The 27,569-nt window shown below is 41.9% G+C and overlaps 1 protein-coding gene across 1 annotated transcript; it reads left to right on the top strand.

Annotated features, from left to right (window-relative positions):
* The first annotated feature begins 3,164 nt into the window (after nt 1-3,164).
* On the top strand, nt 3,165-26,383 carry nes (nestin). Its single transcript, XM_088327562.1, has 4 exons — nt 3,165-3,989; nt 7,232-7,356; nt 14,293-14,369; nt 21,575-26,383. The coding sequence occupies exons 1-4, from the start codon at nt 3,198-3,200 to the stop codon at nt 25,312-25,314; spliced, it is 4,734 nt and encodes a 1,577-aa protein (XP_088183688.1). The 5' UTR covers nt 3,165-3,197; the 3' UTR covers nt 25,315-26,383.
* Nucleotides 26,384-27,569: the final 1,186 nt, after the last annotated feature.

The raw sequence follows: 27,569 nt of genomic DNA, 5'->3' as shown, positions 1-27,569 counted from the left end.
AAACATTTTAATGATGGAAATATTCTGCATCTGAAAAAATACGAGCCGGTACATCTTCCAACCACTAGGTGGCAGACCGGCATTCTTTATGACTTACTAGATATCGTTCCGAGGACTTCTGGAGATACTTGACTTTTTGAATCATTCTTTAAGTTCTTTATTCTTTAAAAATAGCTTTAATATGAAATTCTAACACTTGATTCCACTTTTTTTCATTTTCAGAAAAAGTTTCCCCTGAACTGATAATTTTGTTCATTTTTTAAATTCGTCTAGGAAAAGAGGGCCATTCCCCTTTCAACGACCATTATTGTCAGATATGACAGAGGGCACATACTTTTACTCCTTTTATTTATCTATTTGGGACAATATGATTTGTGATACTAAAAACAACAACAACAAAAATCAGGAAAATCAAAACATAAAAATAAAAATAATACAATATGATAAAAACTGTTTTTTTTTAAATATGAGGAAAAAATATTTTAATATGTACAAATAAATGAAATATATAGACTCTTAGTAGAAAATATTTAAATTATATGACCAAAATATAAAATAAAACCATATTTAAAATCAGCCATGTCAAACATTTATCCTCGTTTAATGGTTTACGATTTTTTTTAACTAAACACAAAAAATTAATTACGGAAAATATAATTTATAAAAACAAATGTAGTACTATATAGTAAAAAACAATGTTTGAAATATCCCTCTGTCCATTATCTGCAGAACTTATCCTCAGTAGGGCCACGGAGGTGCTAAAGTCCATCTCAGCTATCTTCAAGCGGTGGGCAGGGGACACCCTCAACTGGTTGCCAGCCAATCGCAGGGCACACAGGGACAGACAACTCACTAGCTCATCCACACCTAGGGACAATTTGGACCGGCCAATTCACCTAACATGCATGTTTTTGCAATGTGGGAGAAAATTGCAGTGCCCCGAGGAAACCCGCACAAGCACAGGGAGAACCTGCAAACTCCACACAGGAATGCTGGTAGCTGGATCTGATCCTATGACCTCAGAAATGTGTCACGGACGCGTTAACCACTCATCCATCGTGCCGCCCTGAAATATAAGTAAAATGTTATTCTATATCAATAAAAAAAAGTAGAAATATCATAAAAATATTTCAATTAAATAATTAAAAATATAAAATGAAATAACATTTAAAATCAGCCATTTCTGAAATGTTTCCTCTCTAATTTCTTTAGTGAAAAAAATGATTATTTATTCACTAAAAACGAAAAATCAAACATGATTTAATATAAATGCAAAAACTAGTAATATTTTAGGATAAAAACAATTTAAAATGTATAATAACACGAGGGCAGCACGGCAGCGCAGTGCTTAGCGCGTGTGCGGCATAGTTCTGAGTTCGTGAGATCAAACGTCCTGTGTGGAGTTTGCATGTTCTCTCCGTGCTTGTGTGGGTTTCCTCCCACATTCCAAAGACATGCATTTCAGGTGGATTGGCCGGTCCAAATTGTCCCTTGGCCTAAATGAGCGAGTTGTCTGTCCCTGTGTGCCCTGCGATTGGCTGGCAACCAGTTCAGGGTGTCCCCTGCCCACTGCCTGAAGATGGCAGGGATGGGCTCCAGCACCCCCGCGACCCTACTGAGGATAAGCGGTGCAGCTAATGAGATGAGATAAAATGAAATAACATTTAAAATCAGCCATTTCTGAAATGTTTCCTCTCTAATTTATTTTACGAAAACATGATTATTCATTAAAAACGAAAAATAAAACATAACTAAATATAAATGTATGAAAATAGTAATATTTACACATAAAAATAGATGAAAAATCAAGACGTTACGAGAAAGGGCAATACAGAACAGGACTGGAACACCCAGTCTGTGTAACTTAGGGCCATGCAATGTGACTAAAGGGATAGGATGGGAATTTTAGGAACAGGACTGTATGAGTGTTCCTTGATAAGTAAAGGAAATTGAGTGAGAATGGGTAAGGAAAGCATTTGTCATGTAAAAAGGCTCAGCACAGTACAGGATGGTAGGAGTGAGGCTCGATATGTAGCACTGAGAGACAGGACAGCAGGAATCCTGTGGGGTAGTCGTGAACACGAAAGTATATGACTATACAAAAAAAGGTTGTAGAAGTAAGCAGACATTCCAAGGAGTTGAATAAAGTGACGTGTCGCCAATATCTCTGCAGTTCCAACTAGGTCACAGGTGTCAAACAGGCGGCGTGCGGGTCAGATCAGGCCCGCTAAGGGATTGAATCCGGCCCACGAGATAACACCCAGAGAAGCGCAAGAGAAAAAACAAGCTGCAGGTTGAAATATGTCAACTTGATGTTGCCAAAGCCAGGTGCCTCTCACAAAGACATTCTACTCGTATCTCTCTCTCTCTCTCTCTCTCTCTCTCTCTCTCTCTCTCTCTCTCTCTCTCTCTCTCTCTCTCTCTCTCTCTCTCTCTCTCTCTCTCTCTCTCTCTCTCTCTCTCTCTCTCTCTCTCTCTCTCTCTCTCTCTCTCTCTCTTTCTTCCCCACCCCTTTTCTCCCACTCTGTCTTTTTCACTCTCTGTGTCTCTCTTTTTCTCTTCCTTTGTTGCTCTGTGTCTCTTTCTCTCTCTGTGTCTTTTAAAATCTTTTGCCTTAACTTCCTTTTTTCCTTTTCTCTCTTTTCACTTTCTCTCTTCATACCCTTTGCGCTTTCTTTTCTCTTTTCTCTCCCTCTGTCTTTCTATTTCTCTTTGGATTTCTTTCTTCCTCTCCCTTTCTTTTCCCCCTCTCTCACGACTTTTTATCTTTTGTTTCTCACGCTCTCTCCCTCTCTCTTTCTTTGTCCCGCCCTCTCTCCTTTTCCCTCCCTCTTTCTCTTATTTCTTGATCCCTCTTTGTCTTTCTCTTTAATCTACTGGTCCGGCCCCCGACAGAATGTTTGTTCTATCTTGTGGCCCCCGAGTTAAAATGAGTTGGACACCCCTGAACTAGGTCCATAAAAAACTTGCCCCGGAGAAAGGAAAGAGTTAACGTGTGAGATGACTTCACCATCTCCATCACCACCCCACCCCTCACAAAGCAAAGCCTCTCTGTCCACTCCACCCTTTTATCCTCCAGTCTCCTCCCTCTCAACACACACCCTCCTCCTCTTGCTCCTTCAATAGCTCCCAAGACCTCACAGCAGCTTCACTTGTCAGGCTGAACCTGAGCTCCTACCATTTGCTTCCTACCGGCAATGGAGCTACACATCCACTCCCGTCACATGGCCCAAGAGAAGCACCAGATGCTGGACCTCAACCGCCGCCTGCAGGGCTACCTGGGCCGGGTCAAGCTCTTGGAAGAGGAGAACTCACAACTGGCCCGAGAGATCCAAACTCTGCGGCGTGGACGCAGTGGATCCTCTGTGAGGGAGAACTTCAAGGAAGATTTCCGGCGGGCCAGAGCGGAGGTGGACGAGGTGTGGAGGCAACGGGTCTACGCCCAAATGGACGTCTGCAAACTGAGCGAGGAGATCCAGATGGTAGATCGCCTTTGGCAGCAGGAGGCCCGGGCAAAAGCAGAGGTCAAGGCTATGATGGAGGTGAGCAAGAAGGAGCTGGAGGAGGAGCATGCGGCCCAGAGGTGGCTCAAAGAAAGAATCAACCAGCTAGAACAGGAAATGAACTCCCTGGTTCGAAACCACGAAGCGGACGTGGGTCGCTTGGAGACCGCGCTGAGCCAGTCGGCGCCCGTGCGTGCCACCCCGACTCTGGACCTTCTTCAGCTGGAGCAAGAGCTTAGCCAGCAGGCCTCCAGGGCATGGCAGGAGACGGCAGATGCCTACCAGGCACAGCTGGAGCAAATGGAAGCTGGTCTAAGGGACACCGTAGCACACTTGGGTCAAACGGAGCGCCACAAAAACGAGTACCAAGCCCGGTTGAAGGACCTGGAGATCGAGATGATTTCCGAAGAAGACATGAGGAGGCGGCTGGAGGACACCGCAGAGCAGCAGATGGAAGAACACAGGAAGAACATAAACACAATTGAGGTGAAACAACCACAATCGTCTACTGTCCATAATATTTGCTCTTCTTTAGATGCTATCGCAAATAGAGTTCCCTGTGGATGTCTAGAATTCCACAGTAACTCAATAGTCTTTCTACTAATCCATACTTATTAAAAACCAACGCTCTGAGTGAGCCTCTGGGCCAACTTGGAAGAACTCAATTGGATTCCATAGATGCACAGGGAAGATTTCAGAAATTTCATAAATGTTTGACACACTGAAGGCAAACATTTTTTTTAACCCAGTGGCACAAAAATTTTGCTTGTCAAAAGTACATCCATCCATCCATTATCTGCACCGCTTATCCTCAGTAGGGTCGCGGGGGTGCTGGAGCCCATCTCAGCTGTCTCCGGGCAGTGGGCAGGGGACACCTTGAACTGGTTGCCAGCCAATCGCAGGGCACACAGGTACAGACAATTCGCTCGCTCATTGACACCTAGGGACAATTTGGACCGGCCAATTAACCTGACATGCATGTTTTTTTGGAATGTGGGAGGAAACCCACGCAAGCACAGGGAGATCTCTGCCTGACGAAAACTTTGGAGTGCGGTAAATCTTTGTTAAAAAATGATAATGACAATTTCATGTCAAAAAAGTTGCATCCCGGGGACGCACGCTGATTTGACACGATGCGTCCCCAGCAAAAATAATGCGTCTAGGACGCAGGGACGCGGGCAAACCAGAACACTGTGTCTGTCTCGTTTTTCCAAACTAAAAATTCATTACGTTTGAATTATTTCCCTTTTAGTGGTTTACTGGCCGTTTACTTTGGTGAACATTATAGCTTACAGACGACCAAAGCACACAATGTCTCATCTCATCTCATCTCATTAGCTGCACCGCTTATCCTCAGTAGGGTCGCGGGGGTGCTGGAGCCCATCCCAGCAATCATCGGGCAGTGGGCAGGGGACACCCTGAACTGGTTGCCAGCCAATCGCAGGGCACACAGGGACAGACAACTCGCTCGCTCATTCACACCTAGGGACAATTTGGACCGGCCAATCCACCTGAAATGCATGTCTTTGGAATGTGGGAGGGAGCCGGAGTGCCCGGAGGAAACCCACTCAAGCACGGGGAGTACATACAAACTCCGCACAGGAGGTCCGGTAGCTGGATTTGAACCCACACAGGAGGTTCCCAAGACCTTAGAACTGTGCCGCACACGCGCTAACCACTGCGCCGCCGTGCTGCCGCACACAATGTCATCCTTAAAAAAAGAAATCTATAAAAACTCAAGAAACAAGAACCATGTTTACTCTTCCCATAATTTCTCGTAATTTTAAATGTTGATGCTGTACAAGATCGCTTGTAAAATGCATGCTTATACAATCAGCTACTATGTATATATTTCCTGTCTAACAAGTGGGTAGTGGTCTGCCCTATTGTGAGCATCTGAGTCATTGCCAGCTGTCCTCTCCCTCTTCAGGAAATCCAACAAACAATCGAGTAAACGCGAGCCGACTCCTGAAAGTCCATACCTGTCAACCTGTACGTTTTTGCCGTACAAAGTACGTTTATTATGCATTTTAAGACGTGTACGACGTACAAGAAAATCTGTACGGAAAAACGAAGATTTGTCAATTATGGGTATGAAGGATTTTATGAATTTGATTATAAAAGATTTTATACAATTGAATACAAGTTACATTTATTGAGTGCAATGAAGACAGAGACTCCTGCGACACTAATTCGGCCATATTCGATGGCGTTGTTAAAGTCAATCATTATTAAGACTTTTTCGTGGCCATGTTTACACAAATAAAATACATATAATGTTAAAATCTAACCCGTGATAGTAGGAGCAAGTACTTACACAAGGCTCCCATGATGGTTCCAAGAGAAAAAAGAGACCGCCCCCACGGGGGCGTGGTTTATTTCACGTCAGTGAAAACATTAAACACATGAACACGACTTCAAAATAAGAGAATATAAGATTGATAAACGTACAAGAGATGCAATTAGACTGATTATTGAAACGTTACTTCGTGTGTGTGTGTGTGAAAGATTGTTTTTATATTTAGGAATATAAAAACAAGTTATATTCACACAGTGAATTCTGAGAAATTTTACAACCAAAACGACCAACCTATCAGGAGTTCACTCAGCTAAATTGTTAATGAAATTAAATCTGCCCCCGTGTGAAAATGTCGGCTTTTCTTGTTCATCTTTTCCATCAAGAAACAAGCGTGCATTGTTGGGTGAATTTAGGTCGTGTTTGGTTAATGGAGTCAGATAACTAATTCGAACAATTTGGTAAACGATACATTTTAATATTAAATTCCCAACAGGTACCATCCGGTATACACCGACTATGACAAAACGGCAAATACATCAAGTCAAACGAGTTCGCCGCAGTAGCCTCTATCTCGGTATTGTTTTTTTTTCCGTTGCAAACGAAGCGAGCGGTTTGATGCTGCTGTGCGCATGGATCTGCCGTCTCGGATTTCATGTGGGAGTTATGTAGTGAAAGGAAGTCCGTCTCTTTTTAGAGAACCGGCTTTTTCGGCTCAACTCCTTAAAGAGAGCCGGCTCTCCAACGGCTCACTTGCTTTGATGCATTGTATTACAAATCATTATTGTTGTATAAAGAAGTTAAGTTGATGCTACTGCGCGCATGCGTCTGCAACCTCGGATTTCATGTGGTAGTTATGTAGAATAAGATAGAATAGAATAGAATATACCTTTATTGTCATTGTTACAAAATGGGTTGAACATATTGTGACACCGAAACTGGACGTGGCACTCCAGTTTCACATTTAACAGTGAAGAATAAAAGAAAACAAATGAAGATAAAGGAACAAAAAAGATAAAGGTTATAATTTACACAATGTTTACACAAGAAGTGTGGGCATGTAGGATGTTACATACAGTTTTGGGATCGTATTAGTAGTGTAGTTTCATTATGTAGTGAAAGGAAGTCCGTGTCTTTTTAGAGAACCGGCTTTTTCGGCTCAACTCATTAAAGAGAGCCGGCTCTCCAACGGCTCACTTGCTTTGATGCATTATATTACGAATGATGATGTTGTATAAAGTAGTACACATGTACAATATATCATGTTAAAACTACATAAACATGTTTGAAAAAAAATATGGTGTAAGATTATTTTGTATTTTGTAAGGGAAAATGGAGCGCGACAGGTATGAAAGTCTGACAAGTGAGCAGCAGGAGTCACATCATCATCGAATTCAACCCTATTCATCTTCCCATCTCACCTTGCTTGCAGGAACACTGGGATGGCCTGGAGAAGGAGAAGCAGCATCTAGGACAACAGCTCGACCTTCTGGCGCAGGAAAACCGAGGCCTGCTCCAGCAAAAGTTGTCTCTGGACTTGGAGGTGGTTACCTACAGGTAAAAAGAATACAACTCTTGAGAAAGTCAAAAATATCAAAAAACAACTAGTTACAGTTACTAGTTCACTTAACAGCTTGGCTATTGAGGGCACCATTGAGGACGCAACTCTGGACAGCCTTCTCCACTGTTGACAGTCCCTGTCCTGTTCTTGGATTGTGACAAAGTTGGCACCACGCCATTCCTTAATTCCTTCATTTAAAACGTATATTCAGTTATCCCCCAAATTACTGACACCAAAAAGTGAAGTCATGTCCTTTTGTGATACCCTTAATGAAATGAAATGAATGAAATGATGTGCATTTCTATAGCGCTTTTCAAGTCAAGACTTCCCAAAGCGCTTTACAGTGTGCTTACATTTCCCAATAGCGGCCGTGCAGCCATGTAAGGCGCTCACCTGCATATTTGGGGTATTAGGGGTTCAGTGTCTTACCCAAGGACACTTCGACATGTAACACGGAGGAGCCGGGATTCGAACTGCGATCTCTTGATCCCAAGACGAACACTCTACCTCCTGAGCCACTACGATCCTAAGAAGTCTCAAGGAGCTGTAAGCATTACAGAGTACCATTACACCATCCCCTGATCTAAAACCTACATGAGGGCAAGGGCAAACTCAAAAACCTCAGAATGAGGAAAACAAAGAAACCCTGAGCACATGCATGAGGTAATCCCTTTTCAGGATAACCAGGCTGCAATATACGTTACAAGGGAATCAACAGACAACACAAACATCAATGACATAAAATAGAGAGTAGGGCAAATAAGTATGAATTCAACCACTAATTGTGCAAGGTTTCCCACTTGAAATCATTAGAGAGGCCTGTAATTGTTTGATTTTAAAGGAATTTATTTGGGGCGGCTGTATGTAGTAGCACTCACTCAGGACTGAGCGGTCGCAGGTTCAATTCCCGGCTCCTCCGGGTTAAATGTCAAAGTGTCCTCGGGCAAGACACTGAACTCCTAATGGCCCCGATAAGCAGGTAGGCGCCTTGCATTGCTGGTATCGGTGTGTGAGTGTGTGTATGAATGGGTGAGTGTGAAGCACATTGTAAAGCGCTCTGGGGGGGGGGGTCTTCAGTGACTTGAAAAGGTCTATAGAAATGCAGACCATTTACCATTTGCAAATTACAGTGGAAAATAAGTATTTGATCACCGACAACCAAGCAAGATTTATGGCTGTCAAAGAAGTCTAACGTCTTCTTCTAACAAAGCTCCACTCAATATAAATGGCACCTGTTTTAAACCATTATCGGTATAAAAGACAGTTGTCCACAACATTAGTCAGCCTCCAAACTCCACTATGGCCAGGACCAAAGAGCCGTCAAAGGATACCAGGGACCAGATTGTAGACGACACAGCCCCCTGGCAGTGTCTGAAACTCATGAGAAAAATTTACATTGTTGCAAAGTATTAAGGATTGATAATCAGAATATATAACAGAACAACTCTTTAAAATGAAGTTTATTATAAATCTGCTTATAACATTCATTGCATGGATATGACATGGCTGTTTTCCATCTGCCATCAGTATGTACCTGTATTGACTCATCTTCATTCACGCAATGTTTGCTACAAGCCACGTGAACTCCTCTTTCCACGATGCTTTTAATGTACGTTTACGTTTTGTAGCGTCATCCATTTTGTTAGCTTCTTTTGAATCTTTCTTCTGGGGCTGAGGTTATGGCTTGATTCCTAAGCACTTCTCCATTTTCCTTGTGTTCTCTGCGTGCCTACTTTGGAGAATGATATGCAAATGCACGACCTTATTTGAACCAGGCCTTTTCTTACTTTCACCATTTTCATAATAGAATAAAGGAAAACCGCAAGCACACATGTTTTATCACTCTCTTACCCCCCATCCCGGAACACTGATGACGAAAATAGGATAACTGTCAGGAACATAACGCTCGTGAAAGTCCGGAAGCACGAAATTATTCGATGCAGGCTTCTGATTGGCTGCTGAGTATGCAAATTGCCAAACGAACCGAAATTTCCAAACCGAACAAAGATTTCGAAATAGGAATAAAGCAAATGTTTGATTTGAAAAAAATGTTGTCGACCACCCAGGCAGACATCGTTGTGTAAGTTGTACGCCCAACATAAAAGATGCACCCCCCGGGCGTCTGGGCAGATGTTGGCTGCGGCTGCATCGGCTCGCTACAACGGGTCAGGTGCAATCGACATTTCGTTCTGTGTACATTGTTACACAGAATGACAATACAAGGAAATTATTATTATTATTATTATTTCAGACACTGCCCCTAGTGTAGGGGAGGTGCAATTGCACTTAATTCCGACAAAGTTAAAAAAAAAAAAATCCCTGAAGTCAAACGTGCCCACGCCCTCCATGACAAAGACCTACTATTTGAGAACCACTGTTGTAACGACAGCCAAGTTACAATTTACTCGTTACCAATGTTCCCTGTAATTTTCCTTACGGGTCTGAGCGTTCACACAAAGTCGGTGAGCAACGCTTGAAACAACAGTGAGCAACGGCAATCCTGAGTGTGGCAACTGAGTCATGATCAAACATGTCCAAAACTTGACATCAACTTACATTTTGCTGAGTTTCCGGCAATGCAAAATTATTTTTCTCTTTTGAATGAATTGACTCATGTACGATTGCAAAGGTTGTACGGCCTACAAACCTCGTTTGTTTTTACAATTCTTTCACAAGATGTCCATTTCTTTTTATTTCCTGGCATATTTTATCGCATAATATTAACATTTTTGGGGGCTTATTGAGTCGGTTGTAAGATACAGAACTGTACCTAATCACATTTTTGAGTGGAAGTACAATGTTGGCAACAAGATTCACTTGATATAATTGGAAATTATTTGAATGCAACACAAACTTTTTCTTTTTTTTTCCTTGTTTTTTTAATACTTTTTTTTAATTCCTTTAAAAAAAATCTCATTGTGATTATTTTTTTCTGAGCTGTTACTTTTTTCTTTTTGTTCTCTATTTACTTTTTTCCTACATTTCTTTCTTTTCTTTTTTTCTGGCTTTTTTCTAAATGTTTTCTTCTTTTTTTCCTCTTCCTTTTGTTTCTTTTTTTCTCAGCTTTTCACTACTTTTTCATTTTGGTATTTTTTTCTTTTTTGTTCTTTTTCCCCCCCTTCCTTTAAGTCATTTTGTGCATAATTAAAGAAGCAAAAACAACCTGAAGAGTCGTTTAGGACCCGAAAGAGCCGGGTTCCTTTTAGTGAGCCGAGCCAAAGAAGCCGGTTCTCGACATACTCTTCTAACTTTACTCCACTTCGTTCGACTTTAAAATACCGCATTTAGGACACAACGTCAGAGGAACCCGTGTATCTTTACCTTCATGCACTGTAACTTTGACTTAAGTCGCTTCTTAATAAGTAATTTTGAGCCCTGATTTTTGTGCGCTGGCTAGATTTTCTTGTGCGCTGAGAACGTGCGAGCAGTGCGCAATTGGTCCAACACTGGCCCCAACACTGAACATAACTATCACCAAACAGCAATTGATGTTAATCTGTTAGTAAGCTTTGTCCCTTGCAATAGCTATGACACATAAGTCAAGCTCGAGCGTGATGGAGTCCTTCGGATCCAAACTGGATCTTCTCCAGACACCCCTGCATTCAAAGGCTTCAGCTGTTCATCACTCCAAAGGTCGCGTCCTTGAAGCGGCAGCCGAGCGGTCCTGATGCGGCCAATGACCTCAGGAGAACCCCAAAGCAAGGAACGCCCACTATGAGCACCCCGACACATGGTTAAAAGCCCCCATTTGTTGTCTCCGGCATCCTCAACCCCCTGCCCACTCAAGCATTTATGAGCTGGGGGATTCCCGGATAAAAGGGGCACATGACAGGCAATGCTATTAGCTAGCAAGCCATCAACATGACTCAATCGAACTTTCACCCCCTTTGGAATAAGGGTGCAGCTGTATAACAAAATAAATTATATATCTCACCTCATCAGCTACACCGCTTATCCTCAGTAGGGTCGCGGGGGTGCTGGAGCCCATCCCAGCAATCATCGGGCAGTGGGCAGGGGACACCCTGAACTGGTTGCCAGCCAATCGCAGGGCACACAGGGACAGACAACTCGCTCACTCATTCACACCTAGGGACAATTTGGACCGGCCAATCCACCTGAAATGCATGTCTTTGGAATGTGGGAGGAAACCGGAGTGCCCGGAGGAAACCCACGCAAGCACGAGGAGAACATACAAACTCCGCACAGGTAGGCTGGTAGCTGGATTTGAACCCACACAGGAAGTTCCCAAGACCTTAGAACTGTGCCGCACACGCGCTAACCACTGCGCCGCCGTGCTGCCCTAAATTATATATATTTGTACTTATTTCTTTCAAAAAAAATAAAACTAGTCGAATAAAACATTAAAACAAATCACCAAATTAGTAGTTTAAAATAACAAATTAATTAGCTAAAGAAAATAATAAAAAGGAAGTAAAATACATAGAAAAATGATCAATTGAAAAAACCCCACAAATAAAATAAAATATTTGTAAGATATAATAAAAGTGAATAAATAGAAACACAAATAAATTAAATTAAAGTAAATAAATTAAGAAAATGTAAGGAATAAAAATCCGACAACTCTGGAGCGTTGAAAGATACATAATCATTTTTATAATGATGATAATAATAGTAATAATAATAATAATAAAAATAATTTAAAAAAATAATATTAATAATGATGATAATAGTAATAATAATAAAGAGAAAAATAAATGGAAGGAAAATATGTATAAGAAAATTATAAATAAAAAATGACAAGGGAAATAATAAGGTGAATACATGAATCAAAACAAATGATACAAACTATTGATGTCATGGACCAGAACAAGCACTCGGATCCAATAGCGTCAGTTAAAGGATTTATTTGGACAAGGTTCGGTGGAGCAGGCTTGGGACGTCGTCTCTTGGTAGCAGACAGCCTCTTTGGACGATATGGCAACTCCGTGGTGAAAACGCGTGACGAGTAACGTAGCAGGTAAGTCGGTGGCCGGGACGGAAGAGTAGATCGTAAACTTTTAACAGACAAGGGTCAGGCAACGAGAATCAGACTTGGAATACACAAAGGGATCGTGGTACCTTGAATGTTGGAGGCTCACTCAGGGAAACGAGGAGTACACTCGAACGTCCATCTCTGGACGCTAACAGCTTATGTAGAAAGCTTCCACCAATCAGGAAATCGCGTTCCAGCACACCAGCTGATTACCTCAGGTGGCTCCAGTTAGGTAATCACGACAATTGAGAGGAATTGAAATAAAAAAAATTGAAAAATATTTGTAAGAAAAAAGTAATGAAAATGTAAATGAAGAAGCGAATAAATAAATTAAAATAAGTAAGATACATATATAAAAGTAAAAGTTTTAAAAAAGAAAAGTCTATTTGGGGTATTGAAAGAGTTTGTAATCATTATTATTATCAAAACTTAAAAATAAAACTATATATATATATATATATATATATATATATATATATATATATATATCCATTCATCCATCCATCCATCCATCTGCACCGCTTATCCTCAGTAGGGTCGCGGTGGGTAATGGAGCCCATCCCAGTTACCTTCGGGCAGTGGGCAGAGGACACCCTGAACTGGTTGCCAGCCAGTCGCAGGGACAGACAACTCACTCGCTCATTCACACCTAGGGACAATTTGGACCGGCCAATTAACCTGACATGCAATTTTTTGGAACGTGGGAGGAAACCGGAATGCCCGGAGGAAACCCATGCAAGCACGGGGAGAACATGCAAACTCCACACAGGAGGTTCCCTATATATACATGCAAAATAAAATACAAAATATAGTAAAGAAAAGATAAGTAAATAAGTACACACATAAATTAAATGTATGTATAGATATAAAAAAAGAAAAACTTTAAAAAATGAAAATCAAAACTATTGACAAGCATTGTGAGTATTCAAAATCATCAACAATGAAAATAACAAAATAAAACCAAAGAAATTAAACCAATTTAAAAAATTTGCCATTTTTCAATTTCGAAAATAAAAATATTCACGACTGACGGAACAAATGAATGACGATATATTCCGATCAATCAGTCACAAAAATAAGAATAGAAAAACAAAATCACATCTTTAAAAAAAAGGATATAACTCATTTATTTTTCCAACACATTTAGATTGTTTGCAGTAGCAACGACCAAACGGACAGAAAATGATTAAAAACAAGCTCATAATTATGCATGCAGGAAATGTCTCAACTCCTCCAGTCAGTTGTCCTTGCGGAGGATAAAGAAGATATGCCTCTTGTTAGGAATTAAATATATTTAAAATGTACCGTTACTAAATTGTTCGAATTAGTTATCTGACTTATCACACAGGGGCAGATTTAATTTCTTAAATAATTTAACTAAGTGAACTCCATCGAATTAGCCGAATTAGTGTCGCTCGAGTCTCTGGCAAGCCCCCTCTCTCGATCTCCTCGATCGTTCTTCCTCTGCCCGCTTTTTTCCCCGCAAGCTGGTGTGCCGGCTCCTCCCATGGGCGTGCCAGGAAAGCCCCCTCGCCTCGATGTCTGAAATGGTCAAAACATCCCCGAGCGTTTCTACGTCTCCAGGGCCGTCTGCGTCGAGAAGTGCTGATTATCTCATCAGCCCTTTGTCCCAGTTCCCCACTGTTCCTGTAAACATCATTCTTTACTAGGTTGCATTGACCTTGCCCCACAGCTCAGCCAGTGAATATCTTTTTGCATTTAAATGTAATTCGTATTTGATTGTACAAAATCCTTTAAAGTCAAATGTATAAAATCCTTCACTCTGAATAGCTGTGTGAAATCAATAGCAGAGGCTTCTCTTTCATTACCATAAAAAACAATGCACTCTCATATTCCCTTCCTCCTCTTATCATGAAGTGCCTGAACTGACTTCCTCTTCTTCTTCTTCTTCTTTTTCTTCTTCTTTGTTTTCTACCAGGGCTCTGCTGGACGGTGAGAGCTTGCGGCGTGAAGACGGCGGTCGTTCGAAAGAGTCCAGACACGTTACACTCAAAAGTATGTCACTGCCGTCACGGCTAGCGATTAATCAACAATGCTACCGTGTTCAAACACCTAAAAAAAAAAAAAAAAAAAAAAAACGTAATAATGCCATGACGGACGGCGGTAAGCCGGAGTAAACAGTACTCCCTGTGGGAGTACACAACAACAACAACAAAAACTATACCATTCAACACCATTAGCAATGACAAGTCAAAGGATTATTGTGCACCTCTCGCATGAGGTGCTCACTTAGTCGGAAAGAACCAAGAGCAAGTTAGTGAAACTGAAGATAGCAGGATTGATAATGAAACAGGATATCGAAAATAAACAGGACAAACCAGATGAGAACAAAAACGGGAGAGAATAATAAAAAGGACAAAAATAGACGAGAACAAAACTGAAACCCGAAATTAAACAGGACAAAAATAAATGGGAACAATACCGGACTGGAGATATCAACAGGAAAACAGGACCGAGTCAGAACCCACGTCTTGCGGGGCAGAAGATCGTTTGACGGGCTTGTCAGTCCGTCAACGAACCTCTGCCCCTTCGTTGTCTATCTTGTCTGTCCTGTCCTGTCCGGTATCGACCACATCTGTATCATCTCGGGCAATTGGAATCGATCTCGTCGGTCTGTCTCTGGCTTCCTGTCTTTCCACGCCAGACCGGCTGCCTAACGTGCATGACTCCCCATTTCCCTTAAAATAAAGGAAGGAATGAGGGAAGGAAGGAGGGAAGAAAGAAAGAAAGAGAGAGAACGTCACGCGATTGGGTCCTGATCCTGCTCTGGTTCTTGACACCCTGATTATGAGCAGATAATTTATGTATAAAAATAAAAAGATAATAGAAATCCGAAGGAGGGAAGGAAGTAGGGAAGAAAGAAAGAAAGAAAATAAGGAAAGAAAGAAAGAAAGAAAGGAATGAGGGAAGGAAGGAGGGAAGAAAGAAAGAAAGAGAGAGAACGTCACGCGATTGGGTCCTGATCCTGCTCTGGTTCTTGACACCCTGATTATGAGCAGATAATTTATGTATAAAAATAAAAAGATAATAGAAATCCGAAGGAGGGAAGAAAGAAAGAAAGAAAGAAAGAAAGAAAGAAAGAAAGAAAGAAAGAAAGAAAGAAAATAAGTAAAGAAAGAAAGAAAGAAAGAAAGAAAGGAAGGAATGAGGGAAGGAAGGAGGGAAGAAAGAAAGAAAGAGAGAGAACGTCACGCGATTGGGTCCTGATCCTGCTCTGGTTCTTGACACCCTGATTATGAGCAGATAATTTATGTATAAAAATAAAAAGATAATAGAAATCCGAAGGAGGGAAGGAAGTAGGGAAGAAAGAAAGAAAGAAAATAAGGAAAGAAAGAAAGAAAGAAAGGAATGAGGGAAGGAAGGAGGGAAGAAAGAAAGAAAGAGAGAGAACGTCACGCGATTGGGTCCTGATCCTGCTCTGGTTCTTGACACCCTGATTATGAGCAGATAATTTATGTATAAAAATAAAAAGATAATAGAAATCCGAAGGAGGGAAGGAAGGAGGGAAGAAAGAAAGAAAGAAAGAAAGAAAATAAGTAAAGAAAGAAAGAAAGAAAGAAAGAAAGAAAGGAAGGAATGAGGGAAGGAAGGAGGGAAGAAAGAAAGAAAGAGAGAGAACGTCACGCGATTGGGTCCTGATCCTGCTCTGGTTCTTGACACCCTGATTATGAGCAGATAATTTATGTATAAAAATAAAAAGATAATAGAAATCCGAAGGAGGGAAGGAAGGAGGGAAGAAAGAAAGAAAGAAAGAAAGAAAGAAAGGAAGGAAGGAATGAGGGAAGGAAGGAGGGAAGAAAGAAAGAAAGAGAGAGAACGTCACGCGATTGGGTCCTGATCCTGCTCTGGTTCTTGACACCCTGATTATGAGCAGATAATTTATGTATAAAAATAAAAAGATAATAGAAATCCGAAGGAGGGAAGGAAGTAGGGAAGAAAGAAAGAAAGAAAATAAGGAAAGAAAGAAAGAAAGAAAGGAATGAGGGAAGGAAGGAGGGAAGAAAGAAAGAAAGAGAGAGAACGTCACGCGATTGGGTCCTGATCCTGCTCTGGTTCTTGACACCCTGATTATGAGCAGATAATTTATGTATAAAAATAAAAAGATAATAGAAATCCGAAGGAGGGAAGAAAGAAAGTAAGAAAGTAAGAAAGTAAGAAAGAAAGAAAGAAAGAAAGAAAGAAAGAAAGAAAGAAAGAAAGAAAGAAAGAAAGAAAGAAAGAAAGAAAGAAAGAAAGAAAGAAAGAAAGAAAGAAAGAAAGAAAGAAAGAAAGAAAGAAAGAAAGAAAGAAAGAAAGAAAGAAAGAAAGAAGAAATAAGTAAAGAAAGAAAGAAAGAAAGAAAGAAAGGAAGGAGAATGAGGGAAGGAAGGAGGGAAGAAAGAAAGAAAGAGAGAGAACGTCACGCGATTGGGTCCTGATCCTGCTCTGGTTCTTGACACCCTGATTATGAGCAGATAATTTATGTATAAAAATAAAAAGATAATAGAAATCCGAAGGAGGGAAGGAAGTAGGGAAGAAAGAAAGAAAGAAAATAAGGAAAGAAAGAAAGAAAGGAAGGAATGAGGGAAGGAAGGAGGGAAGAAAGAAAGAAAGAGAGAGAACGTCACGCGATTGGGTCCTGATCCTGCTCTGGTTCTTGACACCCTGATTATGAGCAGATAATTTATGTATAAAAATAAAAAGATAATAGAAATCCGAAGGAGGGAAGGAAGGAGGGAAGAAAGAAAGAAAGAAAATAAGGAAAGAAAGAAAGAAAGGAAGAATTGAGGGAAGAAGGAGGGAAGAAAGAAAGAAAGAGAGAGAACGTCACGCGATTGGGTCCTGATCCTGCTCTGGTTCTTGACACCCTGATTATGAGCAGATAATTTATGTATAAAAATAAAAAGATAATAGAAATCCGAAGGAGGGAAGAAAGAAAGAAAGAAAGAAAGAAAGAAGAAAGAAAGAAAGAAGTAAAGAAAGAAAGAAAGAAAGAAAGAAAGAAAGAAAGGAAGGAATGAGGGAAGGAAGGAGGGAAGAAAGAAAGAAAGAGAGAGAACGTCACGCGATTGGGTCCTGATCCTGCTCTGGTTCTTGACACCCTGATTATGAGCAGATAATTTATGTATAAAAATAAAAAGATAATAGAAATCCGAAGGAGGGAAGAAAGAAAGAAAGAAAGAAAGAAAGAAAAAAAAGAAAGAAAGAAAGGAAGGAATGAGGGAAGGAAGGAGGGAAGAAAGAAAGAAAGAAAGAGAGAGAACGTCACGCGATTGGGTCCTGATCCTGCTCTGGTTCTTGACACCCTGATTATGAGCAGATAATTTATGTATAAAAATAAAATGATAATAGAAATCCGCTTAAACCTACTGATATGGATGAATGTTATAGTTTCTTAACTGATCACCTGAGGGAAAGATATTGAACAATGATTTTTTTTAAGATAAATTTGGGCAATTTCTTGTGGCACAATAGACAGGTTTTCGTGGTACACTAGTGTGCCACAGCACACTGGTTGAAAAACACTGGTTTAGTGTGCCTTGTTTATAAAACATGTATGACAAAAGACCCTTCCTTGTGGGTACACCTATTAATCTGGAGCGCCTTATAGTGTAGAGCAGGGGTGTCCAAATCATTTTAACTCGGGGGCCACACGATAGAACAAACATTCTGTCGGGGGTCGGACTAGTAGATTAAAGAGAAAGAAAAAGAGAGATAAAGAAAAAAGAGAAAGAGGGAGGGAAAAGGAGAGAAGGAGGGGCAAAGAAAGAAGAAGAGAGACAGGGAGAGAACGTGAGAAACAAAAGATAAAAAGTCGTGAGAGAGGGGGAAAGAAAGAGAGAGGAAGAAAGAAATACCATGAGAAATAGAAACACAGAAGGAGAGAAAAGAGAAAATAAAGCGCGAGGGTAGGAAGAGAGAAAGAGAAAAGAGAGAAGAGGAAAAAAGGAAGTTAGAGCAAAAGAGGTTAAAAGACACAGAGAGAGAAAGAGACAAAGAGCAACAAAGGAAGAGAAAAAGAGAGATACAGAGAGTTAAAGAGACAGAGAGTGGGGGAAAAGGGGGGGAAGACAGAGAGAGAGAGAGAGAAAGAGAAAGAGAAATAGAAAGATGTCACGGGACCGGACCAGATCGGAGGCAGGAGGCAGGAAGGGTGAACTCATTCGCGTTAACGATCAGTTACTTTTATTAAGGAAATAAAAGTCCAACACTCAGGGACAAAAACAAAAACAGGCTTACAGGCAAACAGAAACTCAGACTAGGAATACTCACAAAACAGGCTTTTACTCAGAACGGGCAAGTACAGGTTTCCTCAAGTCAAACAGAACAGAATAATGCAAAGTAATGCAATGAACCAGCAACCGGCAATCCCCAAAACCCGCCCTTAAGAAGCACACACGCAAATTAGAAAATCTGCTACAGCCGGTGCCAAGGGGGCGGAGCCAGCCGGTCGCCACGGCGACCATGCTGGACATGACAAAAGAGAAAGAGAGAGAGAGAGAGAGACAGAGAGAGAGAGAGAGAGAGAGAGAGAGGGGGGAAATAAATACAAGTACAGTGTCTTTGTTCGAGGCACCTGGCTTTGGCAACATCAAGTTGACATATTTCAACCTGCAGCTTGTTTTTCTCTTGCGCTTCTCTGAGTGTTGTCTTGCGGGCTGGATTCAATCCCTTAGAATAGAATAGAATAGAATAGAATAGAATAGAATATGCCTTTATTGTCATTGTTACAACATGGGATATGCTGTGACAACGAAATTGAACGACTCCAGTTCCACATTTACAGTGAGGATAAGGAAACAAAGAGATAAATGAACAAAGAACTAACTGTCTTTGTTGTAAGTAGGCTTTGTTTTCCTTTGAAGCGGGGGGGGGGGGGGGGGGGGGGGGGGGTGTGATGAGGGGGGTGAGGGACAAACAGAGTTGGTGGATACAACCGGAATGTTCGACGTTTGATCTTACATTACACATAGTCCAGTGTTTTTCCCGAATTGCTCAGTCCAAATATTTTATGGATTTGGGAGTACAGTCCATAAACATACCCGATTAAAGTCGAGGATAAAGCTCCGTCGGGGTGTGCAAGCTGCGGTTTATTGATAGCAGCGGGCAGGAGATTTAGCACTATGCTAACGTTAGCGGGCCTGATCTGGTCCGCGGGCCGCCTGTTAAACACCTGTGGTGTAGAGAATAAGGTACATTTTCCTCCCTCCCTTTTGCCTGGGACAAGTAAAACAGTTGCCTTTTAGTATAATATGACATATTAGCTTTATCTTTTTCTCATTTTATTACATTTTAATCAATTTAAGTGCTCCGTAAAAAGCCTTTTTAACAACGAAACCACTGCTTCTTGAGGCCTCCCATGCAAAACCACGTCTGACATGACATCCGTTTAACTAATAGCCCTTTACTTTGAGCTCCCCCATTTTCTAATGATTTTATTCAAATTGGGGTCCGGGTAGAGGGGGAAGGGGCCTTGTAATCCAAGAAGAAGCCTACGCCTTCGCAAAGATCCGCATGGCCTCTTCCAGTCAGGAAGGAAATGGCGATCGATAGCTCCATTAGCAGAGCGGGCTCCGCGGAGGAGGCGGCTTTCAACTGTCAAATGCCATTGACGGTTAAAGAAAGAAAGAAAGTAAGGAAGGAAAGTAAGGAAAGTAAGGAAAGAAAGAAAGAAAGAAAGAAAGAAAGAAAGAAGAAAAGAAAGAAAGAAGGAAAATAAGGAAAGAAAGAAAGGAATGAGAGAAGGAAGAGGGGAAGGAAGGAAGGAGGGAAGAAAGAAAGAAAGAAAGAAAGAAAGAAAGAAAGAAAGAAAAAGAAAGAAAGAAAGAAATGAGGGAAGGAAGGAGGGAAGAAAGAAAGAAAGAAAGAAAGAAGGAAAGAAAGAAAGAAGGAAAATAAGGAAAGAAAGAAAGGAATGAGAGAAGGAAGGAGGGAAGGAAGGAGGGAAGAAAGAAAGAAAGAAAGAAAGGAAGGAATGAGGGAAGGAAGGAGGGAAGAAAGAAAGAAAGAAAGAAAGAAAAAGAAAGAAAGAAAGGAAGGAATGAGGGAAGGAAGGAGGGAAGGAAGGAGGGAAGAAAGAAAGAAAGAAAGAAAGAAAGAAGGAAAATAAGGAAAGAAAGAAAGAAAGAAAGGAAGGAATGAGGGAAGGAAGGAGGGAATAAAGAAAGAAAGAAAGAAAGAAAGAAAGGAAGGAAGGAAGGAAGGAAGGATGGATGGATGGATGGATATATAGATAGACATTTAAAAAGGTCTGAAAAATAAAAATTAACCACTGAGAAAATTGTTATAGAGAAAAAAGGCTTCTAATCATATTTGCAGGTCATTTTTTTCACTGTTATTGTCAGAACCAGCACAGGAGGAGGACCCAGATGCGTAGCGTCTACTCGCAAGTTTATCGAGATATAGAGGAAAACAAATGCCAGCGATCCGGTGCTCGCTGGAAAAGGGAAGCAAGACGCTCACGGGATCGGAGCGTGATGGGAAGTGGATCTCCCGGAGTGGGAGATCGTAGCGTGGTCAATCGGGCAAAACCTGACGATAGCCGTAGCGGGAGATCAGAGCGTGGTCGGTGGTCAAAAACGTGTCGTAGCCGGAGCCAAACGGGGAATCAGGAACAGACGAGTGGTATACTGGTGAAGACGGGACAGACAGGAGCCAGAGTCAAAGTGCTTGCCTTGCGTATGCAGAGGTTCGCTGACGGACTGACAGGGAGTGACTGGCGCACTGGGTATAAATAGGAGGGGAATTAATCAGGCAACAAGCAGCAGCTGGCGCCAAATGAGCGAGCACAGGTGAGGGCAATGAGTAATCATGACAGTTATGTGATTTTTACTATTATTATAAGAATAAGTACACTAGTTCGCGGTTCCACTTTTGCGGGTTCAGAGCTTCGCGGGTCTAAAAAAATATACCTTACCTTCTCAATAAAAGCATTTATTGACTTGACGCCATTGAGCGCGAGCTTATGTCAACTGAGGACACGGTGTGGACACTCTTATTGTGAACGGGAGGGGGAGGCCCTGACACAATGCTTAGTCATTGCCGCTTCGCTCAACAGGGTTGGGTAGGGTTACTTTAACTTGATTACTTTCAATGACTTTTGGATTACTCCAATACCAAATATGCTAATAAAAGACAAAAGAAACTAAATATGAATAAAATAAACACATTTTTACAAGAGCAACCTTCACAGTGTATTGACCACGTCTTCTCCCCCACAGACACGCCTGTGAAACCTTTACGAGGGAATTACCAACATCCTACTCGCTCAAATGCTTTCACGCCAGTCTGGAGACCGCCGAAAACTTCAACGGCAGGTTTGAGAAGCAAGCCGGCAACCATCAGTCGAGCTCACGAGAACGAAGAAACAGCAATAAGGGTGACCAAAGAGGAAAGTTCTTATCCCAAAGTACTGCATGATGGAGCAGTGGAAGAGTTTCGGGCGCAGGAAGTGGAAGAGAAAGTAACATACGCAGAGCCTCTGTCTACTACGGGTGAGGAGGAACATGAGGAATTTCCTGGGGAGGACTATACTCAGAACAGTAAGGATAAAGCTTCTGTTTATGATCAGCTCAAGTCAGGCACTACAAAAACAGAAGAACTAGAGTTAAGGATCAGAGAAGATGAAAATGAGGTCAGTTTCTCCCAAACAAGCACCAAAGAACAAAATTCAGAACTTCAGGAACAGCCAACTTATTTTCCAGGGGAGGAAAAAGCAATAGTTGACTTCAATGTCCAGTCATGGGCTCCACCGCCATTCTTGGAGATCCCTCAGCACCAACCCAACAACCAGAAATCAAAACCAGAAGTTCTAGAGGGACTTAGTTTTACAGAGGAGCGTCCAATTAAGGAATTCATGGAGGGAGATGATCTGGAGCTAACTTCAAGTTTTGGAACAGAAGCATTACTGGAACCCACCCTGGAATCCAGTGCAAGCAGTCTGTCTTCTCGAGGGGAGTTCAAGCTAATGGGTGTGACGGAGATCAGGCAGGAAGGAAGTTATCCCTTTTTGGGAACGACTCCACCTAAAGCAGTGGACATCTTGTATCCGGATGGTGAAGAGATGGACACATGGGACAGCGTGATAGAAAAGAATATCCAAGGTGTGTCGAGTGAACCTAAACCTGATTTGGAAAAAGAGTATGCAGAACCGGAAGAGGACATCTCAACGAGGAGGTCAGAGCCAAGTCGAGAGGAAATTATGAAGGAAGAGGATGGGATATTGCTTCGAGGTAAAAAACCTTCACTGCAATTGGAGGGTGAAGATGAAGAGGACGATGACTCCCAGAATGTGTCCGCGTCCTGGCGGACCGAATTGGAGAGCGACAGCTATGCACAAGAGAACACACTGACGGACACACGACCTCTCATCAGATACACCAGCGACGACACGGACGCCAACACACAAGCATCCCACGTTGATGATGTCGAGTCCAGTGATGGTGAGCATGAAGGGAAGACAGCAGAGGCAGGCGGACCTGCTTGGAGTGAAAGCAGGGCCAAGAACTTTGGAACCATGGAGAACCTTTGTGAGGAAGTAGATGAGGAAGTTGTAGAATATGACAATGAAGCTTTAGTATTAGAAACATCAACCTTAGAAGTCAGTGAGGGTTACTTGAATAAAAACGTCCCTGCAGGTTTAGATGACGTGGAGCTCGAGATCGACCGACTTGTGGAGCAGGAATTGGAGAACCTCTCCACAGATAACTACGCTGCATACTTTGCCCAAGAAATGGATAAAGAGAACCAAGCGGCGGTTCCAAAGGATGAGGATCAAGAAGAAGTGTCAGAGAAACAAAAACATATTCCAGATTCTGACATCCAGGTCACACACAACCTAACCTTTAGAGATCCCATGCTGCCTCAGAGTGTCTCTGAGGTGGCAACACAGGAGCTTGATTATGGAATGATGAAAGAACAAGACATAAACACAGAATCTGATGTCCGAATGGAAAGCAAGCCAGACTATGAGGATTTGGTGCAGCCGGAGATGGAAGTCAGGAAGGACCAGGATGATTACATAATGAATGAAGAAATCATCAAAAAATCTGAAATTAGGGCCAAAGAACAGGAACAGCCTCGTTTTGATTCTTTGGATGATTGCCAGGATAAAACGGAAGAACAGGAGCACTATGACAGAAAGGAGACCACGGAACAAGGGATCATCTTGGAACCTGATGTTTTCACGGAACATAACCAGGAACTTAGAGAATCCAAGTTGCTTCAGTTGCACACTCTGGAAGATAAAGCAAAGGAAAAGATGGAAGAGATAGAAGTCAATGATGAAATGATGACTATGGAACAAGAAAGTGTCATGGAAACAAAGGTCCATGTCGAATATGATCAAGTCTTAAATGATTGCGTACAGCCACAGTTGGACTTTGTCAGTGATGATGCCAAGGAAAAGGTGGAGGAGAATGGGGTTCATGATCCAACAATAACAATGGATCAAGATGTCATCATGAAATCTGAGGTCAATATGGACCTGAAAAATTTACTTCCAACTCAGATGGACACCACGGGTGATGAAGACCTGATCCAGCATGAAAAAATGACAACGGAAAAAGAAAATGACAAAAGAGAGTCACGATCTTCAATAGATTCTGAAGTGCAAGAAGATGATGATCTGGACCTTGAAGATTTGACCCTTCCTCATTTAGAAAATGCGGGTGATAAGGAGACAATCAAGGATGACATAACGACGATGGGAAAAGAAGAAGATGGCAGAGGAAACCTGCCATGTTCACCCGATTCTGATACTCAATTAGACGATCAACTGGGATTTGAGGACTCAATCCGCCCTCTGTTAGACAATGTGGATGATGAGGAACAAAATAAGAACAAAGAGAAAAACGTCCAAGATGAAATATTTACAGAGGAGGAAGCACAGAAACTCTATGAACTTTCCAGCATGGAATCAGATATCCGAGCGGAAAGCAATCAGGACCTTGTGAAGCTTCAGGCATACTCTCTGAAAAGCACTGAGACAGTCCAAGATGATACAATGACCATGGAAAAAGAAGAAGCCGACAAGGTGAAGATGCTTTCCTGCATGGATCCGGATGACCAAGTAGAATACAATTTGAACCTCGGGTATTTCAGCAAGCCACAACAGGACTTCACAGATGACTTCTCAGAGAAAGGCCAAGATGTAGTACTTGACCAAAACAATCGTGCGAATGAAAGCGCACCATACTGCACAGATTCTGACTTCCAAAACGAGGACAATCACGCCTCCAGGGGTTTTCTCAACCCTTCCAACCTGGACTCTCCAGACAGCAGAGAAGCATTTGATAAAGATGTTCAAGATGCCTTAGAAGTTTCGGATAAAATGGAGGGTGAGTTGAAACTCAGTGCTTCCATGGTAACACATGCTGATGAGTCCATGATGAGTGAGTTGCTTGGTGAGCTTGACATAGAAGAAGAAGATGACGAGAAGGCGCATGTCAAGAAACTAAAGTGTGAACATCAAAACCAAAAAGATGTTCCCCGACCATGGGACTTCTCATTGCTCGAAGATGATGACAAATGGGACATCCTGGATGATGACACTAAACAAACAAAAGAAGAAGAATTTATTGTAAGTCATCCATATGAAAAAGAAGGTGTTGGTGAAGGTTTGCTCACATTGAACCAGAAACCAGCAGAGAACCCTCTGGATACTGCACCAGCAGAACCGGTCATCTTTGGTGTGGAGGACTGCTTGTCAGAATTCCAGAAAACCAATGGCAGGGACAGGCAAGACTTCTGGGCGGAAGCAGCTTACGGTTCTGACAACATATCTTCAGTAACCTCCAAGATTCAAGATGTGGAGTACGCCAGCCAACCGGACTGGGAAAAGACTCTCAATGGGAAATCTACCAAGGGATGCCCCGTTAAGGTGGATCACGCGTTGGGGGTGTCAATAAACTCCGAGGAATCGGAAGTTGAAGCAGGATCCTGGTCATCTGGGGATGAATAATCCAGGAATGTACCAAGAATAGGGTCTTACACTTAATGGATGTAGCACTACCTGTTGTTTGCTTTTTAATGCATAGACTTGTTAATTTAAAAACGATGTGTCACGATTTCCGGGTGGAGACAAGCGCAGGGAAGCAGAAACCGAAGCAGGCGTGCTCAAACAAGGATGATATTTAACTAGAAAAGCCAGGAACAGAGTAACAAACAAACATAAACAAACAAATGGTTTTAAAACATCAAAATGTCCAAACCAAAACCAAGCAACAAAAACAAACCTGACGTGGTGACAAGATGTCTGACCATCAAAGGAGGAAGCAAAGAGCTTCTACTGTATATCCCAGTTCTGATGGCAAAGCTCTCTCTCTGCTTCTTCTGTTCCCAGTTCCAGCGGAGAGGCAAAGGTCCCTTGGCCACTTCCATCTGTTCCTGGGGGACGTTTAGGTCCCACTGCTGCTTCTGTCCACTGTTCCAGTGGCGTGGCAATAGGTTCTTGGCCGCTTCTTTCTCCTGTTCAACCAGGGAGACAAAAGTCCCTTCGCCACTAACCCTAACCCTGTTCTTGTGGCAAGGCAAAGGTCTCTCGGCCGCTTCTTTCTCCTGTTCAACTAGGGAGACAAAAGTCCCTTCGCCACTAACCCTAACCCTGTTCTTGTGGCAAGGCAAAGGTCTCTCGGCCGCTTCTGTCCCCTTTTTGGCAGCTGCTTTTGTTCCTTTTTCTAGCAGCAAAGGACCCTTAGCTATTAAGGTGGCGACGGACCCTAGGCCACCTCAGTCCAATGTCCAGGCGGTAAAGGACTGTCAGCTACAGCCTCCATGATCCCTTGGGACTGTTTTTGCTCTTCCGTCTGATTTCTGGCCCTTGACGAAGACAAGTCAGGATCTGTCAAACTACATTATTCTTGAGGTGCCCACTGGGTGGGGAGTGGCACAACTGCACACACCTGACTGTAATCATCCCCAGGATTCATATTGACTGCTTCGACAGTAATGGCTATCGTGTAATCAGGGTTGGGTAGGGTTCCTTTAACTGGATCACTTTCAATTACTTTTGGATGACTCCAATACCAAATATGCTAATAAAAGACAAAAGAAACTAAGTATGAATAAAATGATGACTCACAACACGTGGTAAGCTTTCTCTCCTGGCTTTGATCTCTTTGATATCCGTCAAAACTAACATAAAATGCGAAATAAATGAAAATAAATAAAAACAGCTTGCCAACATCATTTTTGCCGTTCCATGAGATCAAAGAGATCAAAGCCAGGAGAGAAAGCTTACCACGTGTTGTGAGTCATCATTTTATTCATATTTCGTTTCTTTTGTCTTTTATTAGCATATTTGGTATTGGAGTCATCCAAAAGTCATTGAAAGTAATCCAGTTAAAGTAACCCTACCCAACCCTGCGTGTAATCACCATTATTATGGTCAGAACTGTTTTTTTATATTACATTGATTCATTTTTGTTGTTTGGACATTTTGTTGGTTTGTTACTTTATACCTTACATTTATCATTTAACTTTTTTTGAGCACGCCGGCCTCGTTTCATGCTTCATCGCTTGTGGATCAAACACCAAAACATAACACATAGTGCCAATTTGATTTCATGACTGCTGGTTGGACGTTTGCTCGCATCTCCTGTTTCTTCGTTTATGTTACTCTCCCGGGCCCCTGAGTGGAAGGTGAACCATCGATGTTCTCCGATTGATCCAATTGAGCCGCTCACGTTTCACTTCCTGGTGTAGATCGATAGGAGCCAATTGTGACAATGACTGATTGCCAAGTAGCAAATAAGAAATAAAAGCTTTTTTTTGACCAATGAATCTCTGTTTTTTTGTTTTGCTGAGGTGAATGGATCAACCCATTGGATTGTTTAGTCAACAGGAGTAGCTTACAATCTATTAAACCTGGGAAAAAGCACTTTGTATATTTTGTCAATGTGACCCCCACCCAATGTTCCCTCTAAGCTGCGTGTGTGCGCAATTGCACACTACCCATAGCTTTTCCACGTACAAGAAAAGCTAGCCAGCTCACAAAAATCAGGGCTCGAAATTGCTGATTAAGAAGCGACTTAAGTCAAAGTTACAGTGCATGAAGGTAAAAATACAAGGGGTCCCCTGATTTTGTGTCCTAAATGCGGTATTTTGAAGTCGAGTCGAAGTAGAACGAAGTTGAGTAAAGTCAGTAGAGTTTTTCGAGAACCGGCTTCTTTGGCTCGGCTCACTAAAAGGAACCGGCTCTTTCGGGTCCTAAACGGC

Source organism: Urocampus carinirostris, chromosome 2 (assembly GCF_059441175.1).
Source record: "Urocampus carinirostris isolate Australia breed hairy pipefish chromosome 2, RoL_Ucar_1.0, whole genome shotgun sequence".
NCBI lineage: Eukaryota > Metazoa > Chordata > Actinopteri > Syngnathiformes > Syngnathidae > Urocampus > Urocampus carinirostris.
Note: the sequence above shows the minus strand (reverse complement) of the source record. Positions and strands in the feature narration are given on the sequence as shown.